General features: G+C 58.8%; 1 protein-coding gene across 3 annotated transcripts; it reads right to left on the reverse strand.

Moving 5' to 3' along the window:
- Positions 1-86: 86 nt before the first annotated feature.
- Positions 87-16888, reverse strand: CERS1 (ceramide synthase 1). Of its 3 annotated transcripts, none has more exons than XM_032412479.1 (7): positions 16807-16888; positions 14543-14702; positions 10445-10625; positions 8688-8849; positions 8196-8343; positions 7870-7979; positions 87-176 (listed from the first exon to the last, which is right to left on the reverse strand). In XM_032412479.1, exons 1-7 carry the CDS (start codon positions 16810-16812, stop codon positions 134-136), a joined length of 810 nt encoding a protein of 269 aa, XP_032268370.1. In that variant the 5' UTR covers positions 16813-16888; the 3' UTR covers positions 87-133. The 3 variants fall into 3 exon arrangements, with proteins under 3 accessions (XP_032268370.1, XP_032268369.1, XP_032268371.1); XM_032412478.1 differs by lacking the exon at positions 87-176 and adding an exon at positions 5075-5419; XM_032412480.1 differs by lacking the exon at positions 87-176 and having other exon boundaries at positions 7866-7979.
- Between the last annotated feature and the right edge of the window lie 444 nt (positions 16889-17332).

Genomic DNA, 17332 nt, shown 5'->3' on the forward strand with positions numbered 1-17332 from the left:
ACCGGGAGTGGCCAGGGCCCAGGTGGGGCGGGGAGGGACGGAGCCAGAGTCCCGGAGGAGGGGCGTGGTCGGTCCCTGGGGGGCGTGGTCGGGCGAGGCTGGGTCCTAAGGGGTGGGACGGTGATCAAGGAATTCAGAAGCGCTTGTCTTTCACCAGGCCGTTCCTCAGCGGCTTCCTGGGGGCCAGAACCGGGCCCAGGTTAGCCCCGGGACCCCATGCCCGGCATACCGCCCTGTCTCGCCCGCATCGCCCTCCACATCCCTTTTTCCTGCCAGGCGGCGGCCCACCTGGGTCCTTCCTCCCTGCCCACACGGCCATGAGACCTTGCCTTCCGCCTAGTGGGCATGGCGTCCCTGCTCCTCCCAATTAAACCCTCCTCTCTCCTCTCTCCGGAGCTACCCACCGCCGCTGGAGGGCAAGAGCCCTCCGCCTGATTTAACCCCACCACTTGGGTCTGGATAAACCCTGCACTTTATCCTCCTTCCCTTCCAGAGAGTGGGCAAAACTGGCCAGAGCTCCCTGACACTCCGCCCAGAGTAGGGCTCCTCCCTGGCTCCGGTGGCCCCGGCTGGCTCACAGCCCAACAAGGAAAGTCTTCACAGCCCCTGTGATTCTCCATCCACTGGCCTCTGTCTCCATCTGCCACAGCCCCTACTTTCCTTCCACATTCTGAAAACAAGTTATGCAGTGTTTTAAAAACTCGAATCAATATGGTAAGTGTCCAGGTTAAGTCCAGAGAAAGCCCCCTAATTTTTTTTTTTTAAGATTTTATTTATTTATTTGACACAGAGAGAGAGAGGGAACACAAGCAGAGGGGGCGGCCGGCAGAGGGAGAAGCAAGCTCCCCGCTGAGCAGGGAGCCCAATGTGGGGCTCGATCCCAGGACCCTGGAATCATGACCCGATCTGAAGGCAGACACTTAACCGACTGAGCCACCCAGGCGCCCCAAGCCCCCTAATTTCTAAATAATGTATGGTTTGCATATTTCAAACTATAAAGATGTCTTCTGGGGGATGCCTGGGTGACCCAGTCAGTTGAGCGTCTGCCTTCAGTGCGGGTCCTGATCTCGGGGGTCCTGGGATAGAGCCCTGCTCAGCAGGGAGTCTGCTTCTCCCTCCCCCTCTCCCTCTGTGCTCTTTCTCCCTCTCTTGCTCTCAAATAAAATCTTAAAAAAAAAAGATGTCTTCTGCACCCCAATGTTCCCAAAAGTCGACCCGGAGGTTGCTGCCGTGCGCACCACCGCTCTCCATAAATTCTATTTTCCCTGCCGGCGCTGGTGGCACGTCTCGGGTCCCGCCTCGGGGTCTGCCCAGGACCACCTGACCAGACTCGACAAGGGTTTCCGCCCCTGCTCCTTGGGGCCTTAGCCACTGCCTGCTGGTGCTGACCCAGCATCTCCCTGCCGCTTACTGGTCATGGCATTGGCCACTCCTGTTCCCGCTTAGGGGAGCCCCCTCCTGCCTCTGCGCATCGGTCTATCTGTGTCTTTGCAGAAGTGGGTCCTACGGTGCGGCTTACGTACACCTGTTACCAAGTTTTTTGAGCTGCTACTATATTCTCACGATCTAGACATCAGACAGCGCAGAGAACTCACAGTTTGCCTGAGCCACTCCTGGAATCAACCTGGGTTTCTTGCTTCCGTGCAGCATCTCACACACATCCTAGCTCACGGCGTGGGCTACCACCCCGGGCATCCCCTCGTCTTGCGGAGCACTCTGGCTCAGAGACCCTTTCATATAGGAACCTACTTCCCTCGAGATGACCTCAGTCACTTTAATTCATTCTTTCCTTGGGCTGGAGCCACCGCATGTCCCTTCCTGGGAGCGCGCGTCCCATCCTCTGCCCACTTCTCCGTGGCTTGCTGCCCTTTCTCTGGCTGCTACCACCGGCAGGAGCCCTTGATCTGTGAGGTTAGGGATAAGCCCCCAGAGATAAGCCCTCAGGTTTGTCCTTTGTCATCCGTTTTTGCCTGTTGGTTCTCTAGACGGAGCAGAGGTGGGGGCTCCTGGCTTCTAGACTCTTCTCATGGCTCAGTTGCTAGATGCCACAATCTCCCTTTTCGACTCGGGTTTTATTTCGCAGCTTCTGCTTCGGCCTCGACATCTGATCCATCGGAAGTTGGCCTTGGGCTGATTCGAGATACACAAGTTTGCTCTTTTCTCCAGATGGTTACCAAGTATTTCTTTTTTTTTTTTTTTTTTTAAGATTTTTTTTTTTTATTTATTTATTTGAGAGAGAGAGAATGAGAGACAGAGAGCATGAGAGGGAGGAGGGTCAGAGGGAGAAGCAGACTCTCTGCCGAGCAGGGAGCCTGATGCGGGACTCGATCCCGGGACTCCAGGATCATGACCTGAGCCGAAGGCAGTCGCTTAACCAACTGAGCCACCCAGGCGCCCCAACTGAGCCACCCAGGCGCCCCTGGTTACCAAGTATTTCTGACAGCTCTTCGCTCCCAGTGATCTTTAGGACTGGAGTCTATTCCATTTATGGACTCAGCTCTGTTCCGCACTGTTTCAGTTCCTATACTTTTACAGTAGGTTTAACACGTTCGAGGATTGGTACCCCGCCATACACCTTACCAGAACTTTCCCGATGATGCTGGTTTATTTTTCTGTACAAGCTTCCAAGCACCCCTCCCCACTCAAAACCAGTGTTCGTATTTGGCGGGGGTGGGGGGGGTGGGCGGTGGTGGTGGCTTCTCTACGATGTCAGATTTGCGCTGTTCGGTGTCATCGCCCCACTAAGGGGAAAAGAGAATCAGAACAAGGATGGAAACTGGAGGGAGAGGAAAGCAGGCAGCATCTTGGGAGGATTCTGGATATTTCCTCGGAGGTAAGGAGGACAGGGAGCGAGGGGACTCCCGAGGGTTTGGCACGGTTTCCACCCTGAGTTTCCCTCCACTGCGATGGGCAAACGTTCCAGAAAGGTACTTTGGGGAGGGAAGCGGGGCTGATTCCCAATAGTTTCACAGAAGCTGGGAACGTCAGGTGGACCCGGAGACAGAGAATGGGCGCGCAGAGGAGCATCGGGAGCTGGGGGAGAAACTTGGAAGTCAGGTGAATTAAATGAAGGGGCCGTGAGAGGGGAGGCCGTGGGGAAGTGGTGGGTGCCGCAGGGCAGGTCAGCAGACCGAGTGGGGTGAGGGCCCTTGGTGGCTGCTGGTCTCAGCAGCCCCCGAGGCGGCAATGGGGGGCTTCAGACCGAGGGGCTGGGTCAGGACTGGGGCACGGGGGCCCCTCCAGGGGTCTGATGGCGGAGGCAGTGCTGGTGGTCGCGGGGCTCTGGGAGGCAGAGGGAGTGAGAAGAGAGAAGCAGCCGGAATGAATGAAGCCGGGCACCACGAGGAAGGGGGCGGGGCTACTTACTGGCCACGTGCTCGGTTTCCCAGCTCCACAGTCGTGGGTCTCAGTCAACATTTCCTCACTGTTCTCAAACCTCCCTGAACTTTCGTCTACGCAGCCTGCAGGATCCTGGTTCTGGGGCCTGGAGATTTCCCCTGTGGCTGGGTTTGGTCAATTCTGAGAAACGTCCTGTGCTTAAAAAGAACATCTGTTCCCACTGCTTCTGAGCTGCTCAATGAGGAGCTCGGACTACCTCCCATGGTCCCGTCATGCTGAGATTTTAGGGTTGTGACACGTGGAATGTTCCAGATCAAGTATTACATCTGATTTTCTTGTCTTGTTCTTTTACTTGCAACGTTCATGTATCCTGGACTTGAAGTCCTTTAACCAGCAAAGAGGTGGATTAAAAAAAAAAAAAAAAAAAAAATCTTGTGGGGCGCCTGGGTGGCGCAGTGGGTTAAGCATCTGACTCCTGGTTTCAGCTCAGGTCATGATCTCAGGGTCGTGGGATCGAGCCCCGTGTCGGGGGTCCACATTCAGCAGGGAGTCTGCATGAGATTCTCTCTCGCTCCCTCTGCCCCTCCCTGCTGCACTCTCTCTAAATAAATAAGTTTTTTAAAAAAATAAATTTAAAAAAACCTTGTAACTGTCACGATTATTCCATGTATGCTTATTTGGATGAGTAATATTTGAGAGTCTACCCTCTGGTTTTGCCTTCCTTATCCTGCTTTTACTAATCTTCCTTTTTTGCATTTTTTTTTGTTGTCCCTGTCCGGGGTTCCCCTCTACATCCTACCAGCGTTCCCAGAAGTCCTTAATATAGCCTAAAGGTAATCCCCACCCTCTTGCAAAGTGCAAAGGCCCCAATCCCATTTCAGTATTTACTGCGTCAGTTCTCATTTTTTTAAAGCTCAGATCGGGCCTTTACATTTTTTTACCCAGATATGTGTCATTTCACCTGCTGATCTACCTCTTGGGATAGCTTTCCTGTGTTCTGAAATACACCCCTCAAGATCTGTGGGTGGTAAACTTTCCTAGTTTTTCTTCTTGTGGGTGTTCTGTCTCTTGAGGAATTGTTTTTATTTTTAAAGATTTTCCTTTTTTAAGTAAACTCTACACCCAACGTGGGGCTCGAACACAGGACCCGGAGATCGAGAGTCGCGTGCTCTACCGACGAAGCCGGTCAGGTTCCCTCAGGCAAATGTTTTCAGAATTGTGTAAGAAATTCCCAGTTGCTGCTTCCTTCTTTTCGGTACTGGACAGGACAGCCCCCTCCACACTCATCCCGCGTCCCTTGGGGCTGTGTCCTTGTTGCATAGGCCATCTTTCCTGTGGCTGTTTTGCATTTCTCGCTACGACGTGTTTGGGGGCATGGATGTCTTTTTATTCATCCTCTTTCTGATTTACACCGTTACGTCTGGAAAATTCTCAGCATTGTGTCTTCTCATGTTGTGTCCGTCTCCTATCAGAACTCAGCGAGGCCAGGTCATGCTTAGAATTCTAGCTGTCATCGTTTCTAGCTGCGGTTGCTGTAACCTTGGTCACTTCTTCGCAGCTTTTAACTTTTTTTTTTTAAAAGATTTTATTTATTTATTTGAGAGAGAGAATGAGAGACAGCACGAGAGGGAAGAGGGTCAGAGGGAGAAGCAGACTCCCCGCTGAGCAGGGAGCCCGATGAGGGACTCGATCCCGGGACTCCAGGATCATGACCTGAGCCGAAGGCAGTCCTTAACCAACTGAGCCACCCAGGCGCCCAGCTTTTAACTTTCTGATTCCCTCTCCAGCAGCATCTAATTCTATGGGCCTTAACATCCACGGGGGGCTGATGGGCGGTCCCCACATCCTAATCTCTGGAACCTGGGAATGTGACTTTATTAGGGGAAAAAAGCTCTCTGCAGATGTGATTAGGTGAAGGAATCTGGGCGGAGATCAGACTGGATTTAGGATGGACCCTCAGTCTGAAGACAAGTGTCCTCATAAGAGAGAAGAGCTGGAGAGCAGAAGGTCATATGAAGACAGAGAATGGACACTGGAGTGACACGGCCACAAGCTGAGGGAGCCGTGGAGTCCCCGGAAGCTGGAAGAGACAAGGAAGGGTCCTCTGCTAGAGACTTCGGAGGGGGCACGCACGGCCCTGCTGACAATGTTAGACTCCTGGTCTTCGGGGCTGTGAGAGACGGATTTCTGTTCTAAGGCCCCCCAACTCACGATACTTTGTCACTACAGAACTGGTGACACACTATGACATCCAATGTCATTTTTGACGATCTTTCATGTTTTTTTTTTTAAGTAAGATTTTTATTTTAGGGTAATCGTCGGTTTGTGGAGATGTTGCAAAGGCAGGACAGGGAGCTGTGGGGTACCCCTCGCCCGGCTTCCCTGAATGTTACCATCTCACACCTCCACAGTGTATTTGTCACAATGAGGACACCAAGGCCGGGACAGTGCTATGCACGAAACGCAGACCTTATTTGATTTCCCGAGTTTTTCCGCGGATGTCCTTTTTCTGGCCCACCAGCCCACACTGCGTTCAGGCAACACGCCTTCATTGCCTCTGACCGGAGATAGCGCCTCAGCTGCCTTGTTTTCCACGACCTGAGGGTTTGGAGGCGCCCTGACCACTCTTCGGCAGCATGTTCCACATTCTCCTTGCTTCTTATCCATGTGACATCCGACTGCGCTAACTGCGGCCAGCCTTGGGGAACTGAGCTCTGCAGGTGACACCCGGGGGGTGGATCCTGGCAGTGCGTTCCCCGGTCTGCCCTGTCCTTTCTGTGCGGAGGTCACGCTCTCATCCTACTGGACATGCCGGCCACGTGCCAGCCCCCCGCCCCCCACCCCACGTTCTGGCCGGGTGTTCTCAGGGCAGACAGGCTAGGGAGCCGCACCGAGTGGGGCTAGGTGGTCTGGACATCTCCACCAGGAGCTCCCCAGTCTACAGCAGGAAGATCTTTCCAGTTTTTCGTTTTGGCCAAGCAGGTGCTTCCCTCTCGCATCTGCTGCTTTAGCTGTTGCTTTTTCTGAGGTTTTCTCTGAGGGTTGGTCAGACTCCTTGGTGAGACCTCACTGATGTCTTCGTGGAATTCCTAACTCATGTTCCCTGGACATCGGACGATCAAACAGCCCCCAAACTAGACGCCTGATTCCCGCCCACCCCCCTTGGCCGGTGCATACAGCCCTACCCCAACTCAGCCCCAATTTCCATCTCGGTAAATGGCAGCTCGAGCCGGAAGTCTTGGATTGTCTTTGTTTTTTTTATTTGTTTCACCTAAAACAAGTCTGGTAGGTTCTATAGCAGAGCTGGGATCTGACCACACTCGTCCTGGCGACGGCCCCTGTGCCCACACGTCCCGATGACAGGGACGGCCGCGTGGTGATTAGTCACCCTGGCCGACAGGCCCCCACACTATCCAGCTGCAGAGACCTCACCTGCTGTCCAGTCCTCTCATGTCCGTGATCCCTGCTCGCCTGTCTGGTCCCTCTCTGGCCTGGGCGCTGGCTTTTTGGCCTTAGCAACCCCCCACCTGTAGTTCCATGCTTGGGGGGTGCAAAGTGCTTTTATTTATGTAAACTGGCCAGAGAGCCCTCAGCTCTCCACTCTGGAACCCGCTGGTTCTCTGCTCCCCTTCTTATGTATTCCAAGGAGATTTTTAAAATCTCTGCTTCTCTCATCCTCCTCACAGCCCATTCTGACCCACCTCATCGAGCTCTGAGCACACTGCTTCCCTGAAACCCCCTTTCTCAGGTCGGTCACTGATAAGCCCCCCAGAAGCCAAATCACAGGGTCCACTGACTTGGCACCTTGCAAGCCGTCAGCAGCCCCCCATCTTGGGGTGTTGTACACCCTAGACTCTGCTGATCACCCAAAACTGCCTCCATTCACTCCTGGGGCCCCTCCAGGCTGGGAGCATTGGACATCATCTGGCTTACAACCTGGGGCTGGTGAATCCCAGGGGTCCTACCTCCGTGGTGCTTGATGAGGCCCCTTTTCCCCTCCTTCCCTAGGACTCCCGCCTGGGCCAGACTGGGTCTGAGCCCCCAGCCCCCTCTCCTGCTTGACTGCCCTGTGGGCTGCCCTGCTGGGCCTCAAGGCCAGGGAGCGTCAACACGGGCCTAGTGTGGGCTCTCTGGGCCACCACGGCTCCCCGTCCTCCCCACCTCCACTGCCACCTGCTTAGAGGCTCCCCTCTGACCTGGATCATGGCTGCTCACCCACCGGGCCAGCGACTCAGCTTGGCCCTCATGCTCCTAGCTCCTACCACCGAGACCCGGATTCTCCACCCTCGCCAACCTGCCCCACCCCCGGGCTGCTCCACCCACTTCCTGTCTGGCCTGATGGCATCTAACTCTGTCGCTAAGCTTCCATGCCTTTATTGCACTCTCTCTGGGACAGAGGCTCTGGGGGCGGGGGCAGTGTCCATGGCAGCCTCATCCGCTGCCTCGTCTCCAGGGCCGGCCCCCAGAGTGTGCGCACCGGACAGATGTGGCTAAAGGAATGAACCGGGGCGGCGGCCCCTCCACACTCACTCAGCTTTGCTGGGCTTGGGGCTCTGGGCCTCTGCCGCGTCGTATTCCCGCACGTCCTTCAGTTCGCGTACCTGGCCTGTCAGCACCTTGGCAGCAAAAGCCACGATGTACTGTGGGGGCAGGGGGGAGCACAAGTGAGAAAAAGCCACTTCCCTGACCCTGCTGCCCTCCCGATGGCTGTGTGCTCCTGCCACCGGACCTTTGCACGTGCCGTTCCCAGGGCCGAATCTGCCCCTCCCTGGGCGTGCCTGGGAAGGGCCTGTGCCTGGACCACTGCTTGGGGACCAACCACTGGGTGGGCAAGGAACTGTGGGCTGCTGACTCACCAGGAACCAGTAGAGGTTCATGAGGGTGAGCAACAGAAGGAGAGCGTTGAAGAAGAAGTAGAAGGGGATGTCAGGCACGGAGCGCAGGCTGCTGTGGCACGTGGCGTACAGAACCTTGAGCGGGAACCAGTAGAGGCGGAACCAGAACCTGCAGCGGGGAGGGGGGCTTGGGGAAGCTGTCGGGGAGAGGCGGAGGGTTGCCCCACCTGGGCCCTGTGCTGTCCCACCTGGACTCATCCATCTGTCCCTGCACACCCCCACCCATCCCGGTCCCCCTGCCCCCTCCTTGCCCACCCCTGCCCGTCTGTCTCCATCCCCACCCAACCCTGCTTCTGCCCCGCCTCCGGCTCGCCCCTGTCCCGCCAGGCCCCGCAGACCGCACCAGGCCCCGCCCCCTCCGGCTTGGCCCCACCCCTTCGCCCAAGCCCCACCTCCTCCCCGGAATGCCTCCACCCCTTCTCGCCAGCCCCACCCCCTTCCCTGCCCCCTCACCAGCTGAGGCTGAAGCTGAGGCAGCCCAGGTCGGCCGCCAGAGCGTGGAGCCTGTGATGGGAGCCGCCGCGGGACTTGAAGTAGACATTGAGCTTGGTGAATTCCAGCTGCACGTCGCTAATGTCATGCAGGAAGAGCACGAGGATGCCCACATTGTGGTACCTGGGGAGGGGAGTGCGATAGGGTAGGAGAGAGGGTGGGTCACACTGGGGACCCTTACCCTGCACCAAGGCTGTACCCCAAGCCTCCTGTGGGCCCCTTCAAAGCTGCCCTCCCTGGCCTCCGTGACCTGCCCATTTCCTCAGCGGGCCAGGTCAGGGGCAGCACCCAAGCTGTGCCTGTGCCTTGGTGGCCCCACCCACTCCCTCACCCTCCCTGCCTCACTGTCCCCAGGGGACCCTGGAAGTTCCTTGTCTGCCCCTCCTCGTCTCTGTGACCCCTGACCCTCAGTGGCCTGGGCCATTTTGCATCCCCCACAAGTCTGTCCCTCACCTCCAACATCATTGCCACGCTGACCCTCCTAGGTCTGTTCGTTTAACCTGAACATTGCTGCAATCTGCAGACCTGCCTAGGGAAGGCCGAGTCCCCACCAGGCTCTAAAGAAGCCTGAAGGCGTCCGCCTGTCCCTCCCCAGCATTCCACCTGACAGCTGCTTGGGCCACTGGACCTGAATTCAGCCTGAACATGCCTGAGCACCTCTCTCACTCTGACCTCCTCACAGTTCACGTGCCACAGGCCCTTTGCACATGCTGTTCCCATCGCCTAACACGCACCTCCCCAGTGTTCACGGAGCCTTCCTTCACCTTTCAGACTTTGCTCACGTGTCACCCAACCACCCACACCTCACCACCCCCATGGTGCTTATCTTCCCACTTGATTTTTCTCCATAGTTATCACCTTCAAACAAACTGTTAGTTCTTTTCTCGTCTGTTTGTTTGTTTGGGTCTTATCATCTAATTCTACTCTAGAACATTGCTACCTAATAGAACTTTCTAGAATGATAGGAATGTTCTAAACCTGCACTGTCCAGTAGGAGAGGCAGCAGCTACACGTGACCACTAAGCAGCTGACACGTGGCTACTATGGCTGCAGAAGAGAACATGCAGCTTTATTTCAGTTCAGGCCGAGCTGACACAGGCCCCGGCGGCCGGCAGCTCCAGACGTGTGGAGCAGCCCGTCCAACGGGAACAGCAGGTGAACCGTGCGTGTTACTTCAGATTCTCTATCAGCCACATTTAAACAAGAGGTAAAGAAGACATACAGTTAATTTTAACCCTATATTCTAATTGACTCGGTAAGTCCAAAATGTTGTCATCTTCACATGCGACTGATACAACAAAAGGATTGGCAAGAGATACTCCCTCTCCACTGTCTTTGACCTTACACGTATGGCAGGTTGAGGTGCGCACGGGCTGCGTCTGAGGCCCTCAGGGGCCACGTGTGGTGGCCGCAGTGGGCTCTAGAATGCTAGGGTGGGTTGGCTGTGTTCCTAGCCGCACCCCCTGCAGCAGCCGGGCATGGCCGGTGGCCCAGGAAGCACTTCTAAGTGACCCGGCCAAGGCTGCCACGGGGTCGGAGGGGCCAGAGGGGGACGGATGGGGTATGAGCGGGCTGGGGCTTCTCTGCACCTGATATACCCCATCCCTCTGCAATCTCTCTCCAGAACCCACCCCCATGGATACCCACCGTGGCCCCCGCCAGCCTACCCTCTCTGGTCATGCTGTGCCCTCTGCCCTCCAGCCCGCTCCCGGACTCACCGGAAGGCATAGGAGGAGACGATGAGGACCAGGGTGACCACGTGGTGGATGAGCATGACCACCGAGTCCTTGCGCCAGGCGTCCATGTACAACGTGGCATAGATGGAGTGGCCGTAAAAGCTTCCTTGCAGCAGGTAGGCGGCTGCGATGTCCCGGGGCACCGCCATGCCCGGCGTCCAGTCTGGGGAGAGCAGGCCCGTGTGGTCAGGGGCCTCCAGGACCCCTCCAGCTGGGGTGCGGCCTCCACAAGCCAAGGCGTGCCACCCCCTTCTGCGGGCGCACTGGTCCCTGCTAGTCTGTTCCCACTCTCTACCCGTTATTTTTTACGAACGGGTGTTCTTTTTTTGGAGTGGTTCTAGATTTATAGAAAAAGATGCTCCCACCCCTGAAATCTGTCCCTTGCAGGATTTCCAACTCTGGCTTCGTTTCCCCTTCCTGTCTTCTCTTACTTATCAGGCTCTCTGGAGGCAGCTTCGATGCCCCTGTCCCAGGTTCTCCCATCCCGGCAAATCCCCCTGCGGGATGGAGGCTGCCACCCGCCTCACCATGCCAGGCAGGATTGCCGAGGCAGAAAGCTGACGGGCCAATCCTGTTGCAGATGGGCTGTCCCACCCAGTGGGGTGTGGCTCCCCTCCACCTGCTCCTGCGGCCACCCCATTCCTGCTGGCACCTGTGCCCACCCACACTCAGGCTTCACCCCCTCCCGGTGACACTGACCCCTGGCTCTCCCCATTTCCTCTCTCAGGACCATCACCAAGAGGGCTCGGCCTGCATCGATCTGGACTTCCCTGGCCACTCCTTCTCTGCTCACACCCCCAAAACGACCACCCTGGGCTCCCCCCGAGGGCTCCTGCCTCCACCCTCAGAGACCTGGAGCCAGACCCTCATGCCGCCTGGAGCCTGGCTGTCCCCTAACCCCCACGCCCAGTGCCTCGCCTCGGCGACCCTTCTTCATCTGCACCTTGACTCCTTACGCAACAGGGACCCACCCACGTGGACCCCCATCCGGGGGCCCCTCTCTGTCCAGGCCTCTGCTCACTTCCCCTGCCCTCGCCACTCTGACCCTGCTCCAGGCACCACTGTCTCCCGCTCAGCTCGGCCCCAGCTCCTCCTGGCCTTCCAGAGCCTGTCCCCGATGGTCCACCCTCCCCGCGGTGGTTGCAGCGGCTGTGAACACACGAGCCCCATGTGCTCCAGCAAGTCCACTCCTAGTCAGGTGCTCAAGGGAGCTCAGGCCAGGGCTCCTTGCACACGCAAGTGCACAGGAGCGCCGCCGGCCGCCACCAGACGGTGGAAGCAACCCAAGTGCCCACCAACGCGCGAGTGGGTGAGCCAAACGTACGCCCTGCACACGACGGACTACCACCCAGCTGTACAAAGTGGCGAGGCACCAGCTCTCCTATGGTGTCCATGAACCTCAAAAACACGGCGCTGAGTGAAAGGAGCCAGACACAAAAGGTCACAGAGAGCATAATCCCTTTCCACGTCCAGGAAAGGTCCAGAACAGGCAAATCCGTAGAGACAGAAAGCAGATCCGTGGTTGGGGCGGGGGGGAGTGCCTGCCCGCGGGGACGGGGTCTCCTTCGGGGGGGGGGGATGGAGGCACAACACGGTGAATGTGCCACGTGTGCCACGGAACTGTCCATCTGAACATGGTGAATATTTAAAAACTGTGGTAAGACGCGTACCACGTGAACGCTAACACCGCAGCCATTTTTCCGTTCCGTGGCCCCACTGTGTTCGCACCGCAGCGCGGCCATCCCCAGAACGTTCTTCATGGCGCCCCCCTGAACCTCTGTACCCCTTAAGCCCCGGCTCCCCGTGCCCTCCCCGAGTCCTGGCTTCCATCTCCACGCACCTGGCTACTCCAGGGACCTCACGCCAGCGGACAGTACCAGCCCTTGGCAAATTATGGTTGACTTTACGTCATGTATATTTTACCTAATTAAAAAAAAAAATGCAACCCCCCCCCCCACAATGGATTAGATCTCCTCCCACCACTTTATCAGGTCCAGGGGCTCCTCAAAGTCTGACAGCAAAACGCACACTTCTGGCAGGACCCCCCCCTCCCCGAGCTCTGTGGGAATGTTGCAGCCGGTGGAGGCCCCCCCAATACCTGCCGGGCGCCTCTGCCCCCCTTGAGAGGGAAGGGATGTAGAGGCGCCTTGGTGTACAGAGCCAGCCCGCTGTGGAAACAGGACACCGAATTTTCCACCAATCGCACTGGCAAGACTTTTACCGTTGGGCAAGCGTCCCCCTCCACCCTCGAGCCCCGGATCTGGGGCGGGGTAGGGAGAGTGCGACACACATGGGATCCCCCATCCACACTCCGTCTGCACCTCCCCGCACTCGGGGGGCCATGGAGCCCCGGCCTGCTCTCCGCATTCACATCCAACCTGCTGCTCTGGACGCTTCGTGTCACCCCCACCACATGCCCCACCCCGGCCTCTGGGATCAGCGCCGCGGCATCCTAAACCCAGCTCCTGCTCTCCCTGAAACCTGCCCCCTACCTGGGATCCCAGCCCCTGGTGTCATCCCCACCCTCCCTGCTCACCCCTCCCTCTGGCCTGGCAGTGGATCCTATCAGTTCTGCCCTCAAAACATTTCTCAAGCCGGCCATTTCTCTCCCGTTCTGGGCCCCATCCTGGGCAGAGCCCCCTCGTGTCCTGGCTCCTGCCCTCAGCCCCGTTCTCAGTTGGGCCTGTCAGTATCCCCTGCTGCTCACAGCCCTCCGGTAGCTACCCCCTGTCCTGGGGGGGGCTGCTCTCTGCCTCTGAGCATCTGCCAGGAGTGTGCCTGTCCCACGGTGGCCCTTGCATTTCCTATCTGCTCCAGGCACCTCCGGGTCCCCATGCAAAGGTCACTTTTGGTGGGGCCATCCCCATCTCTGTAGAACATTCCCCGCCCCCCTGGAGTTTTCTCATCAGCTCTTAACGGGTTTCGTACTTAATTGTCACCACAAGACATCAAGGCGGGGGGCTTTCTCTGGAGCACTCACAGCCCTGTCAGCACAGTGCCTGGTACACAGTAGGTGCCCAATAAGTGCACATGCAAAGCAGCAGCTCACCTGCAAGCATGTTATTACAGCATAATTTAAAAGAAAAAGCCAGAGGCAACTCCATGCCTGAAACTGACAGGGATCTATGGTGGTTCAGTCACACAAAGGGAAATTGAATGACAGCTAAAACCTGCCCTCCAGGGGTTTATAACAAGGGCAATGCACGTGGGGAGAGTGGCCATGTGGGCGACGCAGTCCCACCAAGACAGACAGGTGCCCAGCAAACGCGGTGCTCGTCACCGGGAAACAAACACAGAAGCTCTGTGCCCAGCCCTTGGATCGGAGCGCGGGGCTTGGTGCCACCAGGAGGCTTCAGAAACTGTTTACGTCCTGTGGCAGGAAACACGTCCATGTGTGTCCCTGGTACACAGCTTGAGTGGTCAGCACAGGAATAGAGAAATCCCGACACCCCCATCACAGATTGGGTTTTCTAGAACAGCCTGCTTGCAGGCGATAAAGGACACTACAGTCATCTTCCTGCCTACCCCACTAAGCTCAGGCCTTGACGACCCCCACATCTAATCCAATCAATGGATGCAGCCGTTTCTCACCATCCTTATCTCTTCGCCAAGCTGGTCCAAGCCACATTAGTCCCTCACCTCCCCACTGGGCCCTTTCTTCCTTATCCGAGACTCTCCTGCCTCCACATGGCAGCCAGAAGAAACAGCTTTTTATGATCCACAAACCCATCCCATTTAGAATGAAACTCAAACTCCTCCTACCCTCCTCTCGTCCTCACACACCAAGCTCAGGCAGGCCCCAGGGCCTTTGCCCATGCTGTTCCAGACACCAGGAATGCCCACCTGGGTCCACACAAGGGGTCACCTCATTCAGGACACCTCCCTGAGCCCTCATAGCACCAGGTCCTAAACAGGACCCTTTCCTGTCCCCAGAGCCCTTTAGGCACCCTTGTCCTGGGGCTACCTTGGGACGGCCCTATCTTGGAGCTGACATCCAGCATGAGATGTATGATGAGTGTCCAGCTCCCCCATGTCGAGCAGAACCCTCCCCCACCCTGCTCTGTCCAGCAGGGCCCCTACCGTAGAAGACAGAGGGTGGGTCGTGAAAGAAGGGGTAGTCGGTGCCGAAGAGCAGGTAGGCGCTGTAGCTCCAGGCGCCCAGATAGAAGAGAAACTTCCAGGCGCTCTCAGGCATCTTGGCGGCATCTCTAGGCTGGAGGCGACACCGCTTGGCCAGGGGCTATATGGGTGAGAAGGCAGTGGCCATCAGTGCTGGGGGCCAAGGGCCAGGGACCACTTCTCCAGGGTGGGGAGAGCCAGGCTCAGGGGCTCTCCAGGCTGGGCAGTGTTGGGGAGGGCCGGGCCCGGTACCCACTGCCGCCTGGAGTGTAACCAGAGCCCATGTGTGCCAGCCAAGGGCTAAACTTAGTGCCCAGCTGTCCGGCGCAGTGTGGGGAGGGGAGTGGGGGGAGACCTGAGAGAAACGTAAGGGAAGGCCATGGCGGAGAGGAAGGGGACATGTGAGTACAGTGCAAGGGAGACCAATGGGGCCAGCCCAGGGGAGCTGGGGGACTTGGGGTTCCCAGAGGGAGCTAGGGCTATACCAGGGAGGAGGGGAGATTAAAGATAAGATATGGAGGGGCCTGTAGGGGCAAAGCTGTGAAGAGAGCATGGAGGTGAGTATGGGGGCATCTGGGAGAACATGGGGAGGCTGGAGCCCCAAGTGATCCCCACAGGGGAGAAACCTGAGGGGAAGGTGTACCTCAGAGAATTTGGGGGTAGGCTAGAGAGAAAAAGAGGTTGGGGAAGATGGGGTGGGTACGTGAGGGACAGCATGAGAATGTAGGGGGACAAAGGAGGAGAGAATGGGGCAGAGAAAGAGGGGGCAGGGCAGGGGAAGGATGTACAATGAGATTGGGGACATGAACTGAGCCACCTAAGGACACACCAGGGAGGACTGGAAGAAAGAGAGGTCACATAACCGTGAAGTATGGAGGAATTTGAGGGGTGCAGCTCCCCCGGAGTCCAGGAGCCCCGGCCTCCAGCTCCCTGGGGGCGGGGCTCCAGAGCTGCTGGGTCAAGCCCGCCCCCTTCCCGCGAGGAGAGGCTTGTGGGGGCCGGAGCACCAGCAGTTGCCATGGAGACAGCCAGAGCCAGTTCCAGTCACCCCTGGCAACCAGGCGGCTGCCAAGAAGATGAGCTTTGGAGGAAAGGGCAGCCCCTCCACCCGTTTCTTGGGAAGGGCGAGCCTCGAATTGCTCTTGCCCCACCCGGACGGGCCGCACTGGCCAGAGCTCCCGGGATTCCAAAAGGGAGGGTGCTCATGCTCTTGCTGTCCCCCACCAGGCTCCCTCACTGCCAAGCCTCCTCCTCAGGGAGGGCGCCTGCTCCACTCTGGTTGTCCCAGAGCCACCACATCCCCCTCCTGGGCTCTGACCCTCAACCTCCTGGACCTCCCACTTCCCAGCTGGAAACTGGGAAACCAGAGGGACCAACAAAGCCAGATGGGGACCAAGGCTGACCCGTGGAGGGGCCCTGATGCCTGCCTCCCCCCTGCCTGGAGAAGGGTGGTGGCGGGGGGCTCTTCCCCATGTGGGTGATAGGGGATGGTGGTGGGGACAGTAGTCTCCAAACAACACCCTATCCTTGACTTAACAAGGGCCAGCCTCTTCCCAGCCAGCAGAGAAAGGCCCCTTTGTTGGCGCCGGGCTCTCTGTCCCTGCAGCCCCTGCCACCTCCAGCCAGATTGGGGCGGGGTGAACCCAGTCAGTCCACGGGGGAGTCGCAGCCAAGCTAGGGGCCCAAATGCGTTCCCACCAGTTCCCATAGCAGCGACCCCTCCCTAAGGAAGGGAGGGAGGCCAGGCGCCAATGTCACCCACAGGGTCACTCTCCACCTGGGGCGGTAGCCTCCCCAGACTCGCTAGAAACCGGGTAATTCGGACGCAGCCCCTTGGAGGCAGCCCAGTCCAGCTCTGAAGACCCAGGCCCTGCCGCCTCTCAAAACTGCGACCACCGGCGTGGCCGGGGAGTCCAGGCCTTTGCTTCCCCAGGTCGGAGGGTGGCGCTGACTCCAGACATGCGCGAGGTAGCGACCGGGTAGCTCCTGCCTCCTTCCCGTGAGCAGCGGACAAGTCCGCTCCGCCGCCGCGTGGACCTCGGGCCCCGCTCCGGTCCCGGGAGCGCCCCGCACGGCCCCGAGGCTCAAGGCGCAGGCGGCTTCTGCATCCCGAGCCCACCCCGCCCGCATCCTCCGCTCCTCCATCCCCGATTCGGCCCTGCCCGAAAGGGCGCGAGGCGGCCCGGGCCCTCCCACCGGCCGGGGCCCCCTCGTCCCGCACCCACCGGCATAAGTCGGCCCCGGTTTCCCCCGCATCTCGAACACCCCGTGTTCGTGAGGGGGTCCCCACATCCCGGGCTTGCTCCGGCTCGGCCACACCCCCGCATCCGCCCCCCCCCCCCCCCCCCCCCCCCCAAAGGGACGAGCTCCCCCAGCCCCAGGCGCCCCCCGTCCCGTCACCCCCCCCGTAGAGGCAAAAAGGGGTACGCGAGGGCCCGGGGCCCCCCGCCCCCCCCCCAACCCCCCCCCCCCCCCCCCCCCCCCCCCAGCCCGCGGCCCCACGTCCCGGCCCCCGGCGGCACTGACCCGAAAGAGGCGCGCGGTGGCCGCGGAGCGCAGCGCCGTCCAGCCGAGCGCGCCGAGCGCCAGCAGCAGCAGCTCGGGCGGCGCCAGGTGCGCGTGCTCGGCCAGGCCGCGGCGCGCCAGCCCCCAGCCGCAGTCCGCGCAGCCCCGCGCCGCAGCCAGCGCGCTGCCCCAGCTGCGCTGCACCAGCTGCGCGTAGCTCGGCATGGGCTCGGGCCCCGCCGGCCC

Source organism: Phoca vitulina, unplaced genomic scaffold (assembly GCF_004348235.1).
Source record: "Phoca vitulina isolate PV1807 unplaced genomic scaffold, GSC_HSeal_1.0 scaffold13, whole genome shotgun sequence".
Classification (NCBI taxonomy): domain Eukaryota; kingdom Metazoa; phylum Chordata; class Mammalia; order Carnivora; family Phocidae; genus Phoca; species Phoca vitulina.